General features: G+C 33.5%; 4 protein-coding genes across 8 annotated transcripts; 2 read left to right on the top strand and 2 right to left on the bottom strand.

The window, feature by feature from the left end:
- LOC105164984 (pectin acetylesterase 8) lies at positions 338-4,321 on the bottom strand. 3 transcript variants are annotated; one of them, XM_011083849.2, is made up of 13 exons: positions 3,871-4,321; positions 3,157-3,308; positions 2,947-3,029; positions 2,690-2,819; positions 2,524-2,603; positions 2,246-2,332; positions 2,043-2,167; positions 1,894-1,954; positions 1,751-1,804; positions 1,593-1,670; positions 1,320-1,425; positions 1,028-1,173; positions 341-914 (listed from the first exon to the last, which is right to left on the bottom strand). In XM_011083849.2, the coding sequence occupies exons 2-13, from the start codon at positions 3,272-3,274 to the stop codon at positions 786-788; spliced, it is 1,197 nt and encodes a 398-aa protein (XP_011082151.1). In that variant the 5' UTR covers positions 3,275-3,308; positions 3,871-4,321; the 3' UTR covers positions 341-785. The 3 variants fall into 3 exon arrangements, with proteins under 3 accessions (XP_011082152.2, XP_011082151.1, XP_011082150.1); XM_011083848.2 differs by having other exon boundaries at positions 3,157-3,280; positions 3,871-3,986; XM_011083850.2 differs by lacking the exon at positions 3,871-4,321 and having other exon boundaries at positions 338-914; positions 3,129-3,270.
- Positions 8,922-12,715, top strand: LOC105164983 (carbon catabolite repressor protein 4 homolog 4-like). Of its 3 annotated transcripts, none has more exons than XM_011083839.2 (10): positions 8,922-9,035; positions 9,687-9,787; positions 9,892-9,932; positions 10,537-10,586; positions 10,682-10,751; positions 10,884-11,005; positions 11,247-11,374; positions 11,623-11,773; positions 11,943-12,090; positions 12,273-12,715. In XM_011083839.2, exons 1-10 carry the CDS (start codon positions 9,001-9,003, stop codon positions 12,570-12,572), a joined length of 1,146 nt encoding a protein of 381 aa, XP_011082141.1. In that variant the 5' UTR covers positions 8,922-9,000; the 3' UTR covers positions 12,573-12,715. The 3 variants fall into 3 exon arrangements, with proteins under 3 accessions (XP_011082141.1, XP_011082145.1, XP_011082146.1); XM_011083843.2 differs by lacking the exon at positions 8,922-9,035 and adding an exon at positions 9,057-9,234; XM_011083844.2 differs by lacking the exon at positions 8,922-9,035 and adding an exon at positions 9,057-9,557.
- On the top strand, positions 14,706-15,055 carry LOC105164982 (dolichyl-diphosphooligosaccharide--protein glycosyltransferase subunit 4A). Its single transcript, XM_020695026.1, has one exon. It carries the CDS (start codon positions 14,706-14,708, stop codon positions 14,817-14,819), a length of 114 nt encoding a protein of 37 aa, XP_020550685.1. The 3' UTR covers positions 14,820-15,055.
- Positions 15,318-18,009, bottom strand: LOC105164981 (probable serine/threonine-protein kinase PBL15). Its single transcript, XM_011083837.2, has 5 exons — positions 17,509-18,009; positions 16,721-16,856; positions 16,390-16,529; positions 16,183-16,306; positions 15,318-15,915 (listed from the first exon to the last, which is right to left on the bottom strand). The coding sequence occupies exons 1-5, from the start codon at positions 17,950-17,952 to the stop codon at positions 15,470-15,472; spliced, it is 1,290 nt and encodes a 429-aa protein (XP_011082139.1). The 5' UTR covers positions 17,953-18,009; the 3' UTR covers positions 15,318-15,469.

Genomic DNA, 20,136 nt, shown 5'->3' with positions numbered 1-20,136 from the left:
TGAAGCTCAAGGTTCAAATACGAGAGACCTCTCATAGAAAAGTCTTGTGTCCGAATCATTGAACTGTTACCTAAAGAATATGATTGTTCTCCACATGTAAATCAAGAAATTGCATTTTCACTTGCATGATTATTCATGACAAATAAATATTTTGCTAGCTCTTTGAGCTTAAAAATGTGAAATTACAACATATATTGTCTCAAATCAATCGTACTAGCATAATGAATAAATTAAGGTCATAAGTTCAAATCCCACCAGATGTTTGGGTATTTGTCTTCCTTTATATGAATTTATTGTATTTATTTAATCATTCTTAATAGGATCCTATGATGTTTTGATCGAGTCAACATACTGCTCAATTTATTAAGATACTAATGTAATCAGATACTTACGACCTGAAAAAATCAAGAAAAAAATCCTACTAGTAGTAAAATAAAATTACAAATCAATTACATACATTAATAACCTTAAAAAATTATTCACTATGTATTAGTGTAATAAATTTTGAAAAACTCGAAGCACGGAGATTTTCATGCATGGGGGGTACAATTTTCATATATTATTTAGAAACCTTGACAAATTATGAACTCGTGTTTCTATTCCTATGTATATAATTTTCTATAATCGTGAATGGTGGAGAATTTTTATCCAAACCAGGTTTGACCGAACCAAACCAATCACACGACAAGTGTATTACTCAGGTTTGTAATTAGTTGATTAGTTCTGGCCAAAACCGGTCCGGATAAGAATTTCCTTGTGATGGTTCACCTATTGACACAATAAATCTATACCAATGTGTGCTCTTGTGGATCAAAAACGCGGTTGTGACAAGTTCGGTCACAAGGATACGGGCAATCTCCCTTCTGAAACGGACTTCTGTCGTAGAACCAATCTCCGACTGCTTTAGCAATTGTCTGCACAACATATAGATGTTTGTCGTGTCAATAAATTTCAGAGGGCGTCAGTGTAATATTCGTACGTCGAAGATAACAGCAAAGGAGAAATAGGCATCCAGCAGTAATATGACCTTGTTGTTTAACTTGGGAGAGTCACTTCTATACCAGGTTTCCTGCATTTCAGTTTGGCAGTGTGCATAGCAAGAGTTGATGAAATACCCTCTCGATGTCGAGACACCTAGTCCATACAATGCTCTGATAAACTCTAACCTGAACCCTGGAAACCCCACACAAAATCAATTCATGAAAATCATCAATTTTCGGTCTAACTTTTAACTCACTGTTCAGCAGAAACTATTGAAATTCAGATAATTTGCATTGACGAACCGGTTCAAGTATACCCTACAAGTGTATGGTACTAACCTTGCATGGTTTGGAGTTGAGTGGCCGAGCATTTGTTTATATCAGTCTTGCAGTTGTGCCATGTCCCGTGTGGATCAGCAACACCAGGAGCCAAAATATTTTTTATCTGGTTAAGATAGAATCGGATAAGTAGTCGAGTGTTAACGCTTAGTCTGCAAGTGATGTGTTCATGGAATTTTCTCCTACTCAAACACGGCTCAAAATACGGAGGAAGGCTTATTTTGAGCTTATAAATCAAGAACTTTGTGAGTGTGAAATCTGATATGTACTGACCTGCCATGAATCATAGGCGGCGTTTATAATGAAAAGGGGTGTCCGAATTTCTCTTGCTACGTACTGTGGGAAAAAACACTGCAATTTTGGTAAAAAAATCAGCATGAGCTCTAGTTGTCATGAAATGTCCTAGTCGTGAAAATTCAACTCTCGCCTACCAGACTCGGTTTCATTCTTGAGGTGCATGACCGGGGCAAATTCTTTGCTGATCCCTGCAGCCAAGTCAGCAAATAAGTAAAGAAAAGCAGAATATGTTTGCAAATTAAATGACGGAAGGACGGAAAAGTAGGCAATGTTGTACATGAGTTGAGACCACGTCATGATAGAAAGCTTCAATGTGCTGTGCTCCAGAGACATCCTTACTGTTTCAAAAATAATCATCGTTGGCAAAATAACGATAAGCATAGTTTCTTGCCGAGTTTAATGTTATTAAGTGTAGGTGATGCTTACGTATTAATAAAATAACCAGCGTCAGAAAAGCACTTTACTTTGGTGCCCATGGGAAGGAGAGCCTTGAAGCTATCACAATGAAGAATTGCGGCCAATCCGCCGGCTGAACATCCAGATAGAACAGCCTACACAGCCAGCCAGAAATTGCTTTGATTTACCAGAAGAAGAAAAATATTGTAAAGAATCACTGGAAAACTTCATACGTTTTCGGCATTCTTCATGCCTTTTGCTAATAAGTCCTCCATGACAGCAAGAAACACTCTCGCCCCACGGTAGTGAAGTTTTGTGACCTGCTCGTATTTAACACAATAGCATAAGTAGTCAAAAGCACGAGACACACATTGAAATTCAAAAAACAACCATTTGTGTTCCAAAATCAAAGGAACATCCACTTGTGTAATCATTTCTGGAACGATGAAACAGAATAGCAGATGTTGCCTACTTCATGAGATTCAGAAACAGTTTATTTATGATAACTCACGGGATTCACTGCTTCAACATCACCAGTGAATGACGCACCATCACAGTATCTAACTTTGACTCGATTCCAGTTATAGAAATCTGGGAATTGACATTGGAACAATGTCGTTAACTTAGAGGCCCTGAAGTGGTATTTGCACCAAGAACAGATAAAATGATCAGCTTACCAGGGTTAAAATTGGCCTTGTTGTTTAAAATCCCAGAAAAAGCAAGCTGCTTAACCATGTACTTGGAGGAACCTAACCGGTTGTTCTTACGGGCGAGGCAAGTCGTCACATTGTTGCACCATCCTCCCCCCTAGAGCAGCAAGATGAAATCAGCTCATAACACACTAACTAAAAAGCAAACTTCAAGATAGATCGAAATACACACAAATAATGAATCAACTTCATGCTAACATTCAGAATGGGACAAAAAGACGAACCTCAATGTGGACTAACCAATTGTTAATTCCTGTTCCATATCCCCTGTCGAGATGGTATGCAGGCGGACTCCCATCCAAGCAAACTGTAAAGATAGAGCACAGAGTAATGTACTAAATAGTAAATTATGTATTACCAAATCGCACGTACGTCGAAATCAACAAGAAAATAAAAAAGAACTAACCCCACAAGTTGGTCTTAATATTCTTTACCTGCTCCTTTCGCCACAGCACTCCGAACATAAGTGATATCAACATAGAAACTTTCAGTCCTCAGCACAATCATCATAAACACCAGAATGTGCAAACATTTCAGTAATCTTCCACTCATTATTGTCTGCCCATTTTCATATCAAAATTCACCACTTGCACATGAAAACAATAGATAAAGATAAGCAAAGGGATTATGGAATAAATCTATTCCATATCGATCAATACAAACTCATTTGAGTTTATTTTTTTACGGTACGAAGTTCCTTTTGAGCTGTACTATTAAAGGTCAACTAGTGATCAGCACGATTAAAGTTCATTCCAACTCCGCTAATTTAAACCCTCAAAGTCCATAAAAGATTCAAATCCAACCTAAATGATATGATTTTAACTCGACTCGATTCATTTACTGCCTCTCAAAATTAAAGAAAGACAGAGAACAACACTGAGAAATGAATAACACACACTATGTGGTGCAAGACAATATATTCAAAGAAAAATATCTGATCTTTCTCCAAAAGCAGAATCACTGTATTCCCTTCTTGAAAATAAACTGCATTTTCTTCATACAAATTAATTCTCTCTCACTCTTCACTACCAAAAACAGTTGCAATCACCCACAATCCAAACATGCACATCACAAAAACTATAGCAAATCCTGAAGTAAACATAAGAAAACACAGAATCAGAAAGTAAAAATGCTCAAAACAAACGCACCTTTAATCGAAGAGCCTCCCGAGCCCAGTTCAGAACTTTGATTCTTGGAGCTGAAACAACCTCAAAAAAATACCAAAAAAAAGGAAAGAAAAGAACAAAGAAGCAGGCAAAATCCAAGGTTATTAACTATAATAACAGCATTTTGAATAAGTGGGTTTTGTTTATTAAGAGGGGCAGAGAACCCAAGAGGCGACCGACACTTATTCTTGAGTAAAAGTTTGCGTCTTGTGCATCGAGTTTATATAGGTGTTTTGTCCTTTTGAAATGGGTTGGCGGGTGCAGACAATACCAGACCCGACCCGTATAGCATGAAAAACAATTTCTCAAACAGCGACGAATCTTATCGACATACGCGCGGTGTGGAGTAACCCGATGTGGAATGTGAAAGACGGACAGGATGGGAAAGTAGAGAGAGAAAGAAAACCTCAGAGAAAATGAATTTGTAGTTGCATGCAACACTACACTGCCTTGGTTGTCTCTTGCTTTTCTTTTTTTCTTTTTAATCAAAATAATAAATTTATATTCTGCTGCAGAGGAAAGAACAAATGCAGTGTTTGACATGTCTTAAATAATGAGATGGGTATTTAAATATTCATATCACAAATGTTTTACTTAATATTTATAAGGGTTTTGGAATTTTATGATAAATGAAACTCTACTTCAAACTGATCATACCATAAACATAATATCATGATATCAAGAAATTATTCTTCCTTTGATTTTGTTTTTATTTTCATTTTCAATTTCTAAACGCTTTTGATATGATGAGAACGTTTATTAATTTTTATGTAAGAGATGAAAACATTTTTGAATTGTATGTTTTTAAATTTAAGTTGATAGGTGTAAGATGAGAGTTTGTTTGAATCTGGTTTGTTATATATAGGTATTTCGTCAATATCATATTTTGAATGAATAGTATAATATTATTTTTGTTTCTTAAAAGGTCAACATGTCATGTCCTGTGTACTGCTAAAAATATAGGCAACAACAAAGTGAATAGAGTTGCAGTATTTTAATTCATATATAATATGTGCCTAAAGTTGAATGACTTTTGTAGCATATGAAGAGTTTGATCGACTTATAAACCTCAAGTTCTTTTCTTTATAATAATGCATTTTTCAAAATAAATCGTAAAATTCATACAAAATTAAAATGAATAATGCTACACACAATGAGATAATGATCGAATCCAAACCCCACAACTCACATTCCACCTCACATGCACAAACTAATTAATGATGAGAATAATTAAAATGATTTAATACATATATAATTAATGAGGAGAATAATTAAAATGATTCTATATATATATATATACACATTGAGAGAGAGAGAGATGTAGAGTGACACGTGGGGATGGCGGTGGTTTATTTAAGGTGAGGACTGCACTTTGCATATGCCGATTGTGATGCTCTCTGTTTGCATCTGCATCAAAGTCTGCTTGTCTTTTTGTGTGTGGTGGGAAGTGGACCCTCTTTCTGCTCGCCCTTTCCCCTTCCCTTTAACTTTCCGATCTGCTTTCTTATGAGATGGTTGAGAAAACATGATTCCCCCCTTTTATATATATCAAAACCCACCAACAATATTGGCCCTATTTATTTTTGTTTTTATTTTCAATTTTCAATTTTTAAATTAATAATTAAAGTAAATATTACATTTATTTATATATAAATTTATTAAAATCATATAATTTGACACTAAAATTCAATATATTAACGAATCCAAACACATTTTCTATTATACGAAAACTTATATAAAATCAAAAATACATATTTGCTGCTGAAAATTGAGAATAAACTAAAATAAAATAAAAATACAAAGTTTAGAGATTATTAAGTTAGGAAATGGAAACAAAGAACTAGCGTTACTGCATAATTATTTATATTTATATTTATATTTATGATATGACTACTGTATAGAGAAATAACACTCAGATGGTAAATTATAAATTATAATTTTATATATTTTAAAAAAAAATATGTATATATTTTTTGAACTAATATGTCCCATGAATGTTTTACTTTACACACTCTCATTTTTTCTTATATATATTTTTCATACCTTTTGTTTATAAAGCAAATCATCAACGGTAAAATTGTAATTTATATGTCGCCATCTAGACGCGATATATTTACTTTTTATTTAAGGGGGTATTTGTAAATTTTTAAACAATTAAAATGCTATTTATAATAATGTCAATCTCGAGCAAAATAGTTGTGATTTATCATAATAATAATAATAATAATAATTGTAAGACGATTAGTGACTTGTGGATAAGCCTAATTTAAATTAAATTTTTTCTATAATGATGTTATTATCATAATTAAATATTAAATGGGTAATTGTAAAATTTATTGGTGAAATAAAGCGTGATTGGCGTTACCTAATAATTACATAACGTAAAAGGGGAAAAACTTCAATCATTTTTACTTAGATATTAATTATTAGTGAAGACCAAATGGAGAATGGCTGCTCAATATTCAACGTCACAATCAAATTATTGCCGCGTTTGGCACCACACCAAAATGATCACTTTTCTCCAAATTGAGTGGTGCTACTCAAAGCTTTATCCTCTCTCTTGGCCTTGGATCCAATCAGTAGAGGATTAATTAAGAATTCAACCCCAAACAAACGCGTCCCATTATTACCTTTTCGCGTTTGGTTTCCAACAACGGAAAACCGAAATTCCCCAGCCCAAACTTCTATGTTGATGCCGCTACCCAAACGCCTCCACAATTAAAATAATCCTTTTTGTTTTTTTTCTTTCCCTCCTGCAACCGTAGGTCATCAAAGTAGGCACCGAATCGAGTAATTCAAATCGAGTATTAAAATATTTATTTTTTATTTTTTTTTTTAAGATCGTAGGTCATCAGAGTAGACACTCAAATCGGGTATTAAAATTGTTGGATACCTATTTTAACTATCTAATCCTAATTCAAAGTTTGTCGGGCACTTAAATTGTTTAAAAAAATTTAAAGAATTATTCATTCAGTGACAATTGTCCTCGGAACGAAATTCAGAATTTTACCTATTTGCACCAAAAATTTACCAAGTTGAATAAAAAATAATAGCATTAATTTTCACAATCTTATTTCATCTAATTCTTGTGATATTTTAGACATCTAAGATTTGTGACATAATAAGAGGATTTTTTGTTGGGATTTGTGAGGTAATAAAAGATTTGAAAGTAAGGATAGAAGGATAAAGTAAAGTAATTCTAGACTCGAGCACTACTTTATTTTACATATATGTATATATTTTTAAAAAAAATATTCAAATATCCGATCGGATAATTCATATAAGAGAATCCTACTTACAAATTATCCACCGACATAATTTTCATACCAATATTATGAATCAAACCCGCAATTATTCGACTGAAAGTGACTTGTTCTTATCAACTCGTTCCGTAAATATTGAAAAACACAATTCAATATAATAAATTAAGTTCTAATTCTAAATTGATTTTCCAATATTTTGGTAAATTTGTTGAAAGAATAAACATAGATTAGCAATCTTATGGGGGATATAAGTCTAAGTATTTAGGAGCATCAGTTTAATATTTTTAAATTATTAATTGCATTATTATGAAAAGGACAAGACATCTTCCACTAGGCAATGGATATGACTTGTGGCCCATAGCAAAGACTCTTCTAGAAACATCACTGCCAAGGTACATAGCTAGTGGCTGCTTGTAAAATTTAAATTAAGTAATTTTTAAAATATAATTAAATTAAATTAAATAAATCTATTTGTAAAACAATTTTTACTTATGATTTTCTAAAATTAAGATATCATAACATAAAATTTTAAGTTGGTGAGAATATGCTTATTGCAACTTAACACATTTTATATAATAAATTGATTTTTTTATATTTTTTTTGCCATAATTATTTTAATATATTTCATACATACCGAACAGTCGAACACCTCATTGAGGGAGTGTTTGCTTAAGCTTATTTTGAAATATTTTATGATTTTCGATATTTTATAAGATATTTTAAAATTTTAAAAATATTTAATTTAATTTTAAAATTAAATTATTAAAGTATTTTGATAAATAAGATACCAGAGTTTATAATATGTTAAGTGTTTAGCAGAATATGATTTTTATACTGTAGTAACGCCTGAAAAAAATCCACTAAACTATTCGAATTTAGAATTATACAAATAGATAAGTTTGTCTTGGCGGAAAAATATCAATTATATGAAGAGTAAAAGTAAAGCACTAACAAAATTATATTGTGTTTTTGTTTATTGGATATTAAGATTGACGAGTTTATAACATTTTTTTTTGAAAAAAAGTTTGGTGAATTATTTTAAAAAAATAAAAAGAGTTTCTAAGATCAAAATCATATTATTTTAGGATCTTATAAGCTCCTCAAAAAAAAAAAAAAACCAAATGCTTTTCAAAAGCTTACAAACATTCAAATATCTTATAGATGTTTTAACCAGCCCATAAGCTTAGCCAAACACCCGCTAAAGTTTGCTCGATGTAGTATATTTTTTTTTTCTAAAAAAATTGAAAACAAATGCCGCATCCGACACATGTCGCGTCTTGTCCATGTGTGATACGTACCCGACAATGTATTAAGTGATTTTTTAAAGTGTCCGTGCATTATAGATACCATAATTGTTAAAACATGGATTGCTTAAGATACCTTTATCTATGTATTTTTCTCAAGAAAATACCATGTATCCCATTAATTAGTTTAATTAATAATTTTAAATTCAAACAATATAAATTAATGTATTTTATTAATTTTATCTTTATTCATTTTCATTCAATTTAACAAAATTTCAAACTATCTACTCATATGGAGTGTACTTTTTTTTTTTAAATTTATTTATTTATTTAGTTTTTAATATGGAGTGTACTTGATACGAAATAAAATCCCTAGAAGATGAAAACTAGAGTTGGGTCGAACTGAGTAGTCCATATATTCAAGCCCACAGTCCATCCATTTAAAGCCCATTACTGAAAACCTAAGGCCCATTTACTTGATCCAAAACAACCATATGCACGTGAAATTCACGTGCCTCATCTTAAGGGCAGCCGCAGCAGAATCCTACGCTCGCCGTTTCACAACGGAAAAACTGCTGTAGTATTCCAGGACTCCGCGGGAGGCAATGCTGAGGTGCTCTTACTTGGTTCCTGGATTAAGGTCACCCCACTCTGCATATATATACATTATCTGTATCTATCTATACACACACATACACACACTAAAAAGCTGTTTCTTTCTGCCTTACATGAAATTCAAGACTGCATGTTTCTATGCTGTAGAAGGGCTTTTTACTTGGGTTCATATGTTTTCTTGCTGTTAGCTTGTAATGAATTGATACTCTCTTGAAACCAACAAGGTGAACAATCCAGAAATGTTTGATCACTGGGAGGCCCAAATGATAAGAGGGGGATTCTTGATTTTTTCTTACATTCTCTCGAGTTATGATATTAGCATTCAACATAACTTGGAAGTTGGAGCACAGAAATTTCTGGTAGCGAGCTTTGTGGGTCACATGTAGTGCTTGTTTTGATGTATGATAATCAGTCACGGAGATGAGTTTTCTCCTAATTGACCTGCAACTTTGAGTTCTTGGATATGTTGTGCTTCATACAATCATTGTCAAGTTGTAGCTTTCGCTGTCAGTTCTGCTTGGCGTAATTCTTAAAAAGCTCCTTTTAGGTGGTTATTCATAGGTTTTAACGAATTTTTCAGTCACCTTCTTGGAAATTTTGTGGTGGTGTGCAATTTAATTGGTGTTTTACCTACCTTTCTACTATTTGTTATCACTTGAATTTCTTGGATCTGCAGGGTAGCTTGTTGCAGCAAGATGAGTACGACCCCAGGACCGCTGTGTCGAAAGTTTGTTCCAGTTGAGCAGAGTGAAGTTACTTCAATTAGTAAACCTGCTAGTGTGTATATTACTCGTTCTTGCGTCTGGTGTTCTAATCTATTTCTTCTGTTAAGAGTTTCCTTGTATTTTCGTCGTTGATTTACCTTATGCTCAATGTTACAGGCTTCAAATTTCGGCTTGTATCTTATAATATTTTGGCTCAGGTAAAAGACACTCTGTTGCTTGTTCTATTAGCTAAATCGGGTCGAAGTCAATTGTTCTTTCTCTCTGTTTCTGTCATTTATTTTAACAGGATTGGGTTCTGTTGCATTTCATCATGAAACCCAACAAGTTATTTGGCATGAATTGATTTACTTCTATTCTAAATTTGAAAAAGATGTAGGTTATAGCAACTGAAATTTTAGTTGAAAACAAGAAATAATCCATGTTGCCTGGAAGATGAAGATTCTCTTTCTTTTTTAAAAGTCATTTTACCTGATTTTAACTATATTCCCTCTGTAAAGATTTTTCAGAGGTAGCGATTAGACCAACATAGGCCTTGTTTGGACATCTGAACCACATGTACAGGTTACATATGCAACCAAATATAACCTTGTGTTACTGAACTTATCTCCTTTGTCTTATTTTAGTTCCCCGCATTCTAAGACGATGAATGCTCAGTAGTGCTGGAAAGAGTCCGTACAATGTTAGCTTCATTGCTTATGACATCTGGCATCTTATATTTCTCCATAGATTATATTTTCTAGGCTACTAAAAGTTAGTAATCTTTTTCTTTTGTCTCCATTAGTTAAATTGTCATATTTTCAGGCATACGTGAAAAGTACTTACTTTCCACACTCACCAGCACCTTGTCTCAAGTGAGTACCCTAATATGAAATCTTTGCTTTTTGGGTTGATACTGATTTTACTAGAATTTGCATGTATTTTTTCTCTTAAAAATGTGCATTTACAGGTGGAAAGCTCGGTCTCAAGCCATTTTAACCATTCTTAAGAGCCTCGAGGCGGATTTCCTTTGTCTACAGGTATCTACCATTCTCCGGTTTTTATTTCGATCTTTTTAATAAAATTTAGATCTTATTTGTTTTAAATGTTCGTCCTGTCTGATCCACATTTATCGTGCTTCTGTTTTATAGTAATTGTTCTATGTGTACTAGGAAGTGGATGAGTATGATACCTTCTATAAGAAGAATATGGAGAACCTTGGCTATGCCAGCATCTACATCCAAAGAAGTGGGAGAAAACGTGATGGATGTGGGATCTTTTATAATCAAAACAGGTATGCTAGATTTTTCACTTCCCCTCGTAAATTTAAATTCATACTCAAATATATACTTATATGTAACAGATATGAAGATTTAGCATTTTTATGGTCATATTTATGTCTTATCATAAACATTTATTGAGAGAACCACATGAGATTATTGAAATTCAGTCTTGGAAACATGCAGTGATAAGTTAATGTGATAAATCTTGACATGATCAGTTGATCTTAAAATTTCATCTGATTTTCTAATTAGTGCAGAGTTGGTCATAGAAGAGGAAATAGACTACAACGATCTGGTGGACACAGTTGAAGACGGAACAACCTCACCCAAAGAAAAATACGGCGTGCTAGTTAGTGGAAATAAAGAGGAACCAAAAGCTGGTAACTTTCTGACAGTGGTGTCTTATACCCTGTCTTTCTCGTTAATTTTGACCAGTTGGATTCAAATATGAGTAGGATTGTATCAGTTGTTTGAAAACTCGCTTCTACTTTTGCTACAAAATTGTGCAATAATTGATTTGTGATCATTTCTATGGTTTCTTGCCACTGTTTTGAAGCCATTTAGCAGTCTATTGGCTCTTGTGTGCTCTTGTCTACTGGAAACCTGCATGTTAGCATCTCATTTTCAGGTTCAAAGCTGAAAGATAGTCAAGCTGATCGTGGAGATCCAAATGATCCTCGTGTGAGATTGAAGCGTGACTGTGTAGGAATCATGGCTGCCTTTAGACTTCAGAATCCTTCCTCTCATCATGTTATTATCGCTAACACTCATCTTTATTGGTAAGCAGCTGATTCTTTTTGCATTATCCACACTGAAGATGTGTTGAATATGTTTAGTTTTAGTTGAAGGTGGTATCTTTGTAAATATCCAAAGTAATATTAGGTACAGATAGCAAGAAATTGATTTGCTGGGTTTTTAATCTGTGTATGAATCTCAAATCTTCTACAGGGATCCAGAGTGGGCTGACGTGAAAATTGCACAGGCTAAATACTTGCTTTCACGCCTTGCTGCATTCAAAGACCTAGTATCGGACAAATTTGATTGCTCGCCTCCAATAATTCTGGCTGGCGACTTCAATTCAGTCCCTGGAGATCAGGTTAGTACAGATTAGTCGTAGGTGCGAATCAAAGTTTAATCAAGTTAATATATTTGACTAGGAAAACGAGTTGCAGTACACTTTGCATTTCCTCGGTGATAGTGGGCTGAATTACATAATACATATTTCAGCATCCGGTGTTATTTGTTCTAATCTCCATACAAATATGCTTCGACTATCAGGTGTATCAGTACCTAGTCTCAGGCACCAACTCGATGGGGCCAGAGATGGCAGACGATCTGCCAATGCCACTGTCAAGTGTGTACGCATTCACAAGAGGAGAACCGGAGTTCACAAACTGCACTCCTGGTTTTACGGGTACACTCGACTATATCTTCTTTTCGCCTTCAGGAGATTTAAAACCAGTAAGCTATCTTGAGCTTCCGGAAGCAGAATCCTCCGATGTAATTGGTGGGTTGCCGAACTATTTTCATCCGAGCGACCACCTTCCCATCGGGGCTGAGTTTGAACTTGAGGCATAGACTTCTCTTGACGAGGCCGTATAACGACCCAATCTTCTATTTCAAGTTGGCGTTGTCTCTCGTATTGCATTTCATATATACAAGTCACGTGGCACTTGTATATTTAAAGAAATATTTTATACGCGTGACATGTATATGTAAAATACAATACAGATAGAAAACCAATTTACGAAAGAAGATCTGTGTTTCTTGGAACAGTAGACCACATGTAATTTGTACTTGAATTACTTATTTATTTTGTCTCATGATTAGCCCATTTTTCCTAAGAGGCTCTACCTGAATTACACTTCCTATTTGTTGAATGTGACAGTATTTTTGACAAATAAGGAAGAAATACTATGAATTGTACCCAAGTCTGAGTTCATATTCATATTTTTCTACTTCAATTTTATTCATCTCAAAAAGGATCAAAATACTTTGAGATAAATACTTTTGTCTTGATTTTTTTTAATATTTTTTTTTGGGTTGAATTAACTGGAAATTTTAATAAAAATTCTTGTCAATAAAAAAATTGATTTTTTTTTTGGTCGAATCTTCCCCATATATCTACAATATTCGATAATGAAACTTAAGCCCAAAGCATTGGACTCGGACCCAGTGGAGGAATTATGAAATAATATGGGCTTTCAATTTTAAAAGTTTTGGGCCAATTTGGTGGGCCTAATGCCTTTTCTTTTATTTGGATAAAAAAAGAGCAAATGTTTTTCTCCGAACGACGACGTTTTTGCTTTTGTGATACTCTAATGTTCCGACGGCAGCATTTGCAGTATAAAGTACTCTTTTAAGAACTGAATCGGGCAGCTGAGAATTCGGAAATACTTGGATTGCAGCTTGCAGGTCTACAGATCTGTGCGTCGTCGTCGCTTCTGTAATTCACCTTGATTGCCAAAGTGAGATGCTCTTCGATTCTCGTGTTTAGTCTTTTCATTTTTAATCTATTTCTGATTATCATTTTTAAAGATCGGAATTCGTTTTTATTTGCAGTTTGTGATGTGTTAATTAAGTTTCAACTTGTGTTTGTGAAATTTGGGAGGTTCGATCTTCCATCTATTTGCTTTTGGATTGTCTTAATCTACTGTTTTAGGGTATTTTCTTCACTTATTTGGTTAGAAATAATCGTTTTGCTTGACTTGATAATGGTTCCAGAAGTTCCATTAGTTTTGTACTTTTCTTTCTTTTTTCGGTTTACACGTTATAGTTTTACCTGGGAGTTGACGATTTTTTTACGAGTATTTGGTGAACAACACTATGTTTGGATCAAGAATTTTGGTGAGGAAAAAAGTACCAAAAGTGAAATCATTTGCGTGAGGAAAACATCAATTCTTTCCCCCAGTTAAATCGAGGGATGGAACTTAGAGAAATTGAGGAAAGATTAAGAATAATTGATTTTCAACTTCAGGCAATCAATAGCCAGATTAGAGCTTATTGGGCATATAGGGAATACAAGAATTTTGACAGCATAACCTTCATACCCTCTACTTGATGAAATATCTTAATATCATTAAGGAAGAACCTTTTAAAGGGTATGAGGGCAAAAGTTTGAGAGGTAAAATTGTTAAATTTCACCAATAAAATGACGTTGAGCCGGTCCTATTGCTGAGGTTTCCTTTGAATTGGTTAGGGTCTGTTAAGATACCAACTGATCCAGGATAGCTTGGGTGATAATGATCTGGATAGTTTGTCTTATCAATCCAGGCTGCTAGATGCCAAGTTGGGATCATTGATGAGACAATTGCTAATGGTTAACATAGATCACACTTGCAAGGAGGCTATGTAATTTTCTTTAACCATTTATTGTTCTCTTTTGGAAGTGGTTCTTGTCAACGTAATGGAAAGGAGGATTCAAATAATTAACTTCAGAGAAGTTGACTAAGGCTTGACAGACAAAGAAATAGAAAGTTAGGGATTGGAAATAGGCTGCATGATTTCAAGTTCGGTGAATGAGTAAATACAATCAAGTAAATGGGAGTTGATTGTTTTTGCTTATAAGGGTGTTAATAGTAATATGTTGAAACCAGTATCGTTGTGAAGTTGCATTAGCTGCTTTTGCAAATGTCAGTAGCATTTATAAGATCTTCCAGTGTTTATTTTGAAATTGTATGCTGATGTAGTGTATTCTTCTCTCTGTAACAGATGATTGATGACCAGGACTTGGGCTTCTTTGCCAACTTTCTCGGTATCTTCATATTCGTGCTGGTGATTGCTTATCATTATGTGATGGCTGACCCCAAATATGAGGGCAACTGAAGAGCTTCTCTAAAGTATCTCTATAAGTAGAGTATGCGATGAGATTTTCATGCGATGGTTTTCTTCACAGAAAATTTCAGGAATGAAGATGCATTTGATATAGTAGGACTTTTTGCGAGACAATTAATTTAGCTTTACTGTTAATCCATGGATACCATTTGAAAATAGGACAATTTGGAAAGAATTTTACCCCTCCATTTTCTTTTTGCTTGATGCTATCTTTATTGCTTTTCATTCTTCCGTTCCTTCCTAGCAGTGGCATTTGTGCAGGATGCATTAATCTTCTTGGACTGCATCTAATGTGTTTCTTGTAGTTAAAATTTTACCAATTTTGCTGATATTAATAAAAATATTGGATGAAAATTCATATTTACTCGCAACTGGCTTATTATTGAATTATTACAATTCAAACAAATCTTTTTACGACCAAGCTGCTGTAATATTTAATTATCCCAAACTAAAATCTCGATTTTGTACTTCCAACCCAATTGCAATAAGTTAGTAGATAACTATTTATATATATATATATATAATACCATATACATTCACATAATTACACTGGCAATAACACATGCCTCGTGCTTACAAACTAAAATGTCCCTTCTCCTTAACACTCCATTTTTCTTCCAAATTACTATAATTTTCTTTAGTTATTTGCTTCTTGGGCTGGCAGCTACAGCAGCACTCTTACACCCAAATCCACCCTCCCTCCTTCCTTTAGCAGAGCAGCTCAAATTCCGGCCCGATTTAGGTGAAGCGGGCCACTGTCCATGAGTAATAGCCATATCCCTTAAATTCTGCAAGCTCTCAAGAGTTTCAATAATGGCTGGCATTTTGGGCCTGTCTTTTGGGTTCAAGCTTACACATTGTAGGGCCAAAAGGCCCATCTCCTTTGCCCCCTTCACAGAATACTGCCCCCCAAGTCTAGGGTCCATTATGCATCGCAATCTCCTACTACTTGACAAATAGGGCCGGGCCCAATCCACCAGGTTCTGCTCACTTTTGGGCCTTATCTTCTCCATCGCTCTTCTTCCCGTTAGGAGTTCAAGTAGAACTACTCCAAAACTATAGATGTCACTTTTTGTAGTTAGGTGACCTGCAAATTACATAAAAACTCATAATTGTGTTCCCTTTGAACCCAAAAATTTGAAAAGTAATTTCATATGGTAATGATATTAGCATATATATATATATATTTTGTTCAAATCAAACCAATCACAATATAAGTGTAATATACTTATAATGTGATTGGTCACTTTCTTTGAATTGTACACTGATCACACAATAAGTATATTGCGTTTGTCATAAAATTGATTCAAATTCGATCAAACCTGATTTGAATTATGTAGTATAATTAATTTACCAGTGCTAACATATTCAGGAGCAGCGTAGCCATAGGTTCCCATCACACGAGTGGTAACATGGGTATTTGATCCTTCAGGTCCCATTTTGGCAAGTCCGAAATCTGACAATTTAGCATTGAAGTCCTAGAAAATGGACAGGTGTGATTAATCTTTTTCGTTTATAGTAATTTTTGAGTTTTATAGATGAATTTTAAAGAAGCAAATACCGAATCTAGTAAGATATTAGATGTCTTGAAATCACGATATATGACAGGTTTTTCAGCACCGTGCAAAAAAGCAAGCCCCTTTGCTGCACCTATAGCGATCTTCAACCTCGTCGCCCATGCCAGTGAAATCGACAATCCTCCTATCAATTTTCTCAATTTATATACAATTTTACCTTAAAGAAAAATTAATAAAAGGCGAGGAGGTAAAGTAAACGGATTGGACTCAAAAGTCTTTTCTATTTTCTAATCTATTCAGCATGAAATATAAAAAAATTTTAAATGCAAGAAAAAATAAAATTGAATACGATAAAAGTAAAGAATTTAGGGTTACTTTTGAACAAATGATTCTCCAAGCTGCCTCGAGCCATGAACTCATACACAAGAAGCCGCTCTTCATCTTCGCAGCAATACCCAATTAACTTCACCAAATTTGGGTGCCTTAGCTGCCCTAGGAATATCACTTCCGCCTTCACCCACACAAATCACCAATACCCAATTAATTAATTATGTAGACATAAACTTCAGCAAACTTTATAAGATTTGGTATAATTATAAATACTCTTTATTATTTAAAAAATTATAAATATTTATAATTTTAATGATCATCTAATAATTAGCTCAATTCATTAGTTTTCGTTAGATTTTCATTTTTTTTTTTTTGATAAACTTACCAAAATACTTTTGTGAATTATAGATTATAATTTTACTTATTTTAAAAAAAAATTGAATTTTCTTTATAGAGTATGTGGTCAAGTTTTTTATTTTTCCATCCCTTCGTCCATTTGTTTTTTTTAAAAAAAAAAGCATAGTAAAGATAAATTTGACAAGTTCACACCTCCGTTCAAAAATTATATAATTTTATCAAGTATTAGTAGTTTTTGTAATTTTATAAATAATAAAAAAATATCCATAATTTTGTAAAATTCTAGGAAAAAATACTTTTATTTATTCTATATTATATTCATAAATAACAAGACCACTAAAAAACCAAAAAAAATAAAAAGAACATTTTCAAAATCTTAGTTAACAAAATATTGCACACAAGAGTGTGTGTGTATGTGTGTTTTGGATCATGAAAATAGTAGAATTAGAAATAAGAAAATATTGAGAGAGACTTACAAGCCATTCACGGTGGCCCTGGAGGCCTTCAATATCAAGAAGCTTGACAGCAACCGGCTGAGCCTTCAACCCCGCCCTCAAGCTCTCATCAATGTACCCTTTGTGCACTCTCCCGAAACCTCCCTCTCCCAGCAAGAAATTGCTCGAGAAATTCTGCGTCACCCCCCGCAGCTCGCTCAGCTGAAAGTCGTACAAATCCCCCCCGAAAGACTGCGCCAGATCCTCATTGATCCTCGCCGAAGACGACCCCAGGCTCACATCCGAGAACGACAGCTTTCTGAATGACGGCAAGGCCCCCCCGCCCCCAATGTTCTTCGAGTACTCACTCTTCGAGGGCCTGCACCGGCTCAAGTTTCCGAAAATAGTATGGTCGTCCGCTGAGCAGCAGTAGCTTGCTGTCAAGGGCTTCCACGCCTGCTGTTTCTTGGATTTCGGCTCCTTCATGATTCTTGAGAGTGAGTTGAGGAGGGATGTGTGGTCTTATATTTATTTTATATACATATATATAGATGAACTGATGATGAATGATTAATTATAATCATGATTAATGATATCTATAAATTTATTAATTAATTTCATGATGGCTTTTTCCTTTTTTTTTTTTTTTAAATTTATCTTTATTCGGCTATTCAAATTGAACAAATTATAGAATGACGATGTTCGATCACTTTTTTAAACTATGTACTAATCAAACTCACACGGTATGATTAGAATTTTTTGAGGAATATGTCAGTCTTATATTTATTTATTATGTATAGATGAAGTGATGAAGGATATGATTAATTATTAAGGTGGGATATATGGGATAGATTAATTAATTAGGAGAACATAATTAATTAATTAATTTGAGGAGGGCTTTTCTTTCATCCTCATTTTGGTTGAATTTGTGATTTGTAGTTATCCAAATTGGAAGTGTTGGGGTTTGGAAGTAAGAAGATATTCTTTGTTTAACTGCTCCAACCACTCTACTAAGTTGGGGTTTTGTTATTTAATGTTGGTGTAATAATCTTAATTGGTTGCATCATACAAACATATATATTTTGTGTGTGTGTCGGAAATTTTTTATTATTTCATCATATTTGTCTTGTAGGTAGAGGATGTCTTCATGCAGAAATTAGTGTTTTGGGCAAAGTCCATCAGCTTTGGAAAATAATTTTAAGTTACTGTATTTTTGCTTGCGATGAGTATAATTACTATATACTTTGTTGTAATATAAACTATTTTATTATTTTAATAATTAAAAAGAAAAAAATACGTATGTAATACTATATTTATTATATATATGGCAAAAAACCATACTTTTATTAATTTATTGAAATATAAATAATGAGAAAAAAAAACTAAAATTATAATTTAGAAAGGTGCGTTATTGCTTAGGTCATCATTCTCCCTCTTGTTGAAGAAAACAAAAACTATCTTGATGAGATGAATGTGTGCGTAGAGTGTACTTTGATGACTGCAATCAACCACATAATTATTTATCAGCCAATAATTTTTAATTTCTTTTTGCCTCTCTCTCTATGTATATAATATGATAATTATACGAAATTATTAATTATTAATATATATATATATATGTATGTATATATGTGGGAGTTGTTGGAGGAATGAGGCCATAAGTGACGCTCACAGTAACACTTTCCTGCTCCACCATAACAACCACCATACCATTCCTTGGATGCTCTAGCTAATATTATTTCTTTCCTATTTATTGCCTAATATAAATAAATCTACGTATTGGATATGTGTTTGAATTTGAAAAGTTATTAAGAATTTACCCGAATAAAAAAGGGTCGAATATGGTATGTAAAAAAATTTATTAACCACAACCCCCGATTATAGCCATACATGCTTAAAGTCAACAAAATTGTAAAAAGAGGGATGTGAAAGTCGTAACAATATTTAGGGTGTTAAAAATTGTACATGGGATCTGAATGACTAATATATATGAATATCGCGAGTTGTACGATTTTACATGTACTATTAATCCAGGTCACAATGAGTCTGGACATTCTCATGCTTTGATTTGATTGATGCATGATTGGTATGACCTGAAATTGAATACAAGAAGTGTTGGTTTAGGCTTGTTTTGTGATTAATAAAAGAGTTGGGTGTATTTGTGTAAATTTTTAAGATTTTGAGGTAGCCCCATGTAATGTATATATTGTAGATATATTTATGTGTATTCAATAATACGATTATAGCAAAGTCATTTGTCACATATTGCGAGTTTGCTTAATCTTTTTGGTATTGTTGAATCCATACACATATATAAAATTCAAAATATAATAGTAAGTTACCGATAATCATTTTAAAATAAAAAAAATAAAATCACATTAAATACGACTAAAAGATATCCCGTGATATTCACGTTTTTAAGTGTCGTCATTTACCAAAACCGGTGGCATTTGTGACAATGCTTTCTATCTCCTACCTAAAGATGAAAAGATTTTTGCAATTTGAAAAATACTATTCATTAGTGTGAACAAGTAATAAAACTTCAAAGCCTTGCACTATTTGTTTTCATGTGTCGACTTTAGATAGGAAGAGGACCCCAAAATTCTACAATTTTGATTCACTCCAAATCGCTGTCCTATTACACTCACATGGGTTTTAACTTGGAAACAT

The sequence above is a fragment of the Sesamum indicum genome, linkage group LG6, assembly GCF_000512975.1.
Source record: "Sesamum indicum cultivar Zhongzhi No. 13 linkage group LG6, S_indicum_v1.0, whole genome shotgun sequence".
NCBI lineage: Eukaryota > Viridiplantae > Streptophyta > Magnoliopsida > Lamiales > Pedaliaceae > Sesamum > Sesamum indicum.
This window is presented reverse-complemented; position numbering and strand designations above follow the sequence as displayed.

Excerpts from the sequence above, each read along its gene's own strand:
- LOC105164984 (XM_011083849.2), bottom strand. The coding sequence starts at position 3,274 with ATGAGTGGAAGATTACTGAAATGTTTGCACATTCTGGTGTTTATGATG. Across the intron at positions 2,168-2,245 it reads GCATGAAGAATGCCGAAAAC|GCTGTTCTATCTGGATGTTC; the intron begins GTATGAAGTTTT and ends CTGGCTGTGTAG. Across the intron at positions 915-1,027 it reads CTCCCAAGTTAAACAACAAG|ACAATTGCTAAAGCAGTCGG; the intron begins GTCATATTACTG and ends TATGTTGTGCAG.
- LOC105164983 (XM_011083839.2), top strand. The coding sequence starts at position 9,001 with ATGCTGAGGTGCTCTTACTTGGTTCCTGGATTAAG. Across the intron at positions 11,006-11,246 it reads ATCTTTTATAATCAAAACAG|TGCAGAGTTGGTCATAGAAG; the intron begins GTATGCTAGATT and ends TTTTCTAATTAG. Across the intron at positions 12,091-12,272 it reads ATTCAGTCCCTGGAGATCAG|GTGTATCAGTACCTAGTCTC; the intron begins GTTAGTACAGAT and ends TTCGACTATCAG.
- LOC105164982 (XM_020695026.1), top strand. The coding sequence starts at position 14,706 with ATGATTGATGACCAGGACTTGGGCTTCTTTGCCAACTTTCTCGGTATC.
- LOC105164981 (XM_011083837.2), bottom strand. The coding sequence starts at position 17,952 with ATGAAGGAGCCGAAATCCAAGAAACAGCAGGCGTGGAAGCCCTTGACA. Across the intron at positions 16,530-16,720 it reads GGAGAATCATTTGTTCAAAA|GAGGATTGTCGATTTCACTG; the intron begins GTAACCCTAAAT and ends GAAAATTGATAG. Across the intron at positions 15,916-16,182 it reads TCCTGAATATGTTAGCACTG|GTCACCTAACTACAAAAAGT; the intron begins GTAAATTAATTA and ends TGTAATTTGCAG.